Source organism: Phocoena phocoena, chromosome 4, assembly GCF_963924675.1.
Source record: "Phocoena phocoena chromosome 4, mPhoPho1.1, whole genome shotgun sequence".
NCBI lineage: Eukaryota > Metazoa > Chordata > Mammalia > Artiodactyla > Phocoenidae > Phocoena > Phocoena phocoena.
This window is the reverse complement of record NC_089222.1, coordinates 109,084,455-109,088,836: the sequence shown is the minus strand read 5'-3', so window position 1 is coordinate 109,088,836 and position 4,382 is coordinate 109,084,455. Positions and strand designations below refer to the sequence as shown.

The following is a 4,382-nucleotide window of genomic DNA, read 5'->3' as shown; positions in this document are numbered from 1 at the left end:
GCAAAATTCACCCCCTGCATGAGAAGATGGCTCAAGAAATGAAGGGGTAGCAAGGATTTCAAACTCTCACAGGGAAGAAAACTATCTGTTTTTAATTGTGTTTTGGTTTGTGTTATAATAGAAATCATCTCTATTGCTATGTGATATGTACACAATAAATAGGTTTTCAGAATGATTAAACACCTTAGCCTCACTTCAACGATTATTTTCAAAAGCCATTTATTCTGGGCATAGTAGAAAACCATAACAAATATTTATGAAATAATTTGACTCCAGTATTATTGCTATGAGTATCTTCAATATTCTCATCTTTCCTAAGGAATATACATCTGATATTTTAAGTAACAAGGATACAATTCATGCCTTTTATAAATCATTTATTAATAACATAAACATTTCTGATTTCTTACAGAAATTATGACCTGAGTAATTATTTTTCCATTTTCTCAAAAATTAGAATCCAGGAGGTTTTTGATAAAAATGACTGAAAATATAAAGTAACTCATTTTGGAAGAAAATTTGGTAAAGAGTCAGTTGAACTACAGTAAAAATACTCCAAAGCATGAACCAAAAAGACATTATAGTAACTCATCTGTGAATGGCAAAGATGATTATTTGATTTTATAAACTTTTCATTCTTAAAAAAAAAACCAAACAGATAAAGCATTACTTTATGTGGAGAAAGTTTTCTGAAGTTGTTCTTGAAAACACATTTTTTCTTGGTAATTCACTAATTGAACAAGAAAAATTATCATTTTATTTTTCCTTATCACCATTTCTTCATCTATACAGTGAGTCCCCTACATACAAACCTTCAAGTTGTGAACTTTCATAGAAGTGAACCTGTGTTCGCATGTCCAATCATGTAAGTTAGTTCACATGTCTGGTGTATATTGTCAGGTGAATGCATCCTCTATAAGTGGTTGTGTTTTTGTGTACTTTACTGTACAGTAACGTATAGAGTACAGTAGTACAGTATCTTTATTTCAACACCATGATGTCCGGAAGCAAGTGTAAAAGCAGCGGTGATGTAGCTGGTACTGCTAAGAAATGTCAAGTGATAATGATGGAAACAAAAGTGAAAATAATTGAGAGAGTGGAGCGAGGCAAAAAGATGGTAGACGTCGCTTGTTATTACAACATGAATGGTTCAACCATTCACATGATTCTAAAGAACAAGGACAAGATCATGGAACATGTGAAGTCTGCTGTGCCAATAATGGCCACAACAATATCAAAGAAGAGTGGAAAAGTGATGGAGGAGATGGAGAAACTTCTCAGTGTGTGGATGCAGGATCAGCATCAGCGTCCAGTCCCACTCATCTTAATGCTGATTCAAGAGAAAGCTAAAAGGCTTTATGAAGACTTGAAGAAGAAACACAGCAAAGAATCAGAGGGCACATCTTTTAATGCCAGCCATGGTTGGTTTTATTGGTTCAAGGCTAGAGCTAACCTTCACAATGTAAAAGTAAGTGGCGAGGCAGGGAGTGCAGATACGGCAGCTGCCCAGGAATTTCCTGAAATACTTTGAGAAATCATTGATGAAGGCATGTATGTATCCGAGCAGGTTTTAATGTGGTTGAGACAGGACTGTACTGGAAGAGGATGCCAGATGGAAATTACATTAGTAAGGAGGAAAAGTTGATGCCAGGCTATAAAGAAGTTTAAGATTGGCTAACTCTGTTGTTTGGTGGCAATGCTTCCAGCGATATGAAGCTGAAGCCTCTCTTAGTTTATCACTCAGAGAACGCAAGAGCCTTTAAAAAATAACCAAGTGGTCTCTTCCTGCTGTGTGGAAGAGTAACCCCAAAGCCTGGGTTACACAGGCCATTTGCTAGGACTGGTTTTTCCATCACTTTATCCCGGAGGTAGAGAAATATTGCATGAAGAAGGGCATCCCATTCAACATTCTTTTGCTGCTTGACAATGCTCCAGACCATCCCCCCATTCATGGACGACTTTCACCCCAATGTCAAGTTAGTGCATCTGCCACCAAATACTATGTCGTTCATCCAACCTATAGTCAAAGAAGTTATATCAACTTTCACGAAATATTATTTATGTCACACTTTTCGTCAGGCAGCAAAGGTGGGTGATGAATCAGGAACAAACTTGCAACAATTTTGGAAGGACTATAATATCTACAAGGCTATAAAAAACATTGACTTTTCTTGGTGTGAGGTTACAGTCGTCACCATGAATGGGGCTTGGAAGAACCTTTGCCCGCAGTTTGTTCACAATTTTTGTGGATTTGAGAAGGTGAATGAGGGGTCCAAAGAGGTCTTCAGCAACTTAGTGACCCTCAGTGAGAAGCTGGAGCTAGATCTGCAAGAGGAGGACTTCATTGAACACCTTGCTGTGCAACATAAGGAGCTTACTAATGAAGACCTGATGGAACTGGAGACCCAGAGAAAGGGTGAAGAGAGACAAGAAGAAGTAACTGAAGAACTAAGAGATTCACAATGCAGCAAATTGCAAGGGGATTTTCTTAATTTGAGAAGGCATTGATTTTGAGGCATAAGACCTGAACGTAGAACAGTACACGAAGGTTGCAGCAGCTGTTCAGAATGCAATCCAGTGCTACTGTGTCATCTGTGATAAGAAAAAAAAGCTACTACCCAGACATTGTTTTTTTCAAGAGGGTAGATAGAATTGAATCCAGCAAGGAACCAGAACCTGTGCCATCAACATCATGTGTGAGTGAAATTGCAGTTTGCCCTCCATCTCCTATTGCTGAGGATCCTTCAGCTCTACCATCTCCCACTTCCTCTCCCTCCTCCAGTCAGTAACTCTTCTTGCCTGTTCACTTGATGCCAGCCCCTATATCCTAACTGTTTTACTATACTACTTTATTTTTCAAGGTACTGTATTGTAAGATTAAAAATGTTTTATTTTTTGTGTTTGTTTTGTATGTATTATTTGTGTGAAAAGTATTATAAACCTATTACAGTACAGTACTATATACAGTACTATATAGCTGATTGTGTTAGCTGGGTACCTAGGCTAAGTCTGTTGGACTTTATTGAACAAATTGGACTTATGAACGTGCTCTAAGAATGGAACTCATTTGTATGCAGGGGACTTACTCTATTTTAGCAAGTATAAGATAAGTTTGTGCCTCAGCAAAAAATATCAAATTGCAGTGGCTTAAAAAAACAAAGATTTATTACTTCATCATGCTACACAGCCACCACAATTAGGCTGCAGGCTCTGCTCCATGTAGTAACACAGAACACTACTTGCATCTTCTGGAATATCTAGTCTCCTGGATCTATGCATGTGGAGAAGAAACAACTGGGGAAGTATGTACCAGCACTTTTCTGCTTTCTACTGTAATTAACATACACCATTGTATCCACAATTCATTCACCTATTTATCATATCATAATCCCCAACTAATCACATGAATGTTAGAAGATGTGGTTGAGATTGTGAATGTTGTTTGACCATTCTATTTCTGACATAATAATTAAGAAGAAAGAGGTAGTACCAGATGTACCAAGTCCCTCCAGTTATAACACTATATCATCTTACATTTTCATATCATGTCACTCCCATACTTACTGGCTCATAAACCCAACAGATTCTCCACAGCCTCTTAGATTTTGCACATATCTCTACATTCATTCAAGATGTAGTTTACTTGCATCACACCAATCCACCCTTGCTGATTTACATACACATTTCTCAATCTGATTTTTTAGAAATGTGGGTTTCTTTTCTTCTCTTCTACTGTGACATCCCTAGCCTTAGAATAAAATGTCTTAATTGCTGAACCATACAGCAATAAATTTCAAAGATATAAAAGGTAATTACAGTAAAAATTAATGTATATTATACAATAACTTTATTACCATATGAGTCTTCAAGGACCAATTTGGTTTTCTTGATTCTGCTCATTCTTCATAACATTTTATGGTAATATAAAAGTCTATTTGTGACTTACAAATTTGCTTTCATTAGATTGGGAGATTGAAATATTCTCACATTCTGTCTTTAATATGCTTCACAGTAAATGCTAGTAGTGAGAATATCAAATAAATTACTTCTAATTTTTCTATTTCCAGTCAGTATTTATAACTTTATTTTCCCAATTAATTGACTTTCCCTATATTTTAGGATTATTAGCTTGAAAGAATAAGTCTTCTTTTCCAGAAATAAAATGTCCCTAGAGATAACAGATAAAGGTTACCATAAGTAGTCACATTTTCATTATTATGCCAAGTATTAATACAAAAGCAATTGTTCTTCTGAGCAGTTACTTCCACAGCCCCTTCCACTGTTAGTGGTTTTGCTCACACAGAGCATTTAAAAAAAATAACTGACTTCCAAGCTGTGATGCACAATTGATTTCCTAACATTAAGAAGATTTGGAAAAAAAT

General features: G+C 36.2%; 1 protein-coding gene across 1 annotated transcript; it reads left to right on the top strand.

Annotated features, from left to right (window-relative positions):
- Positions 1-994: 994 nt before the first annotated feature.
- Positions 995-1,531, top strand: LOC136122072 (tigger transposable element-derived protein 1-like). Its single transcript, XM_065875889.1, has one exon. It carries the CDS (start codon positions 995-997, stop codon positions 1,529-1,531), a length of 537 nt encoding a protein of 178 aa, XP_065731961.1.
- The last annotated feature ends 2,851 nt before the right edge of the window (positions 1,532-4,382 follow it).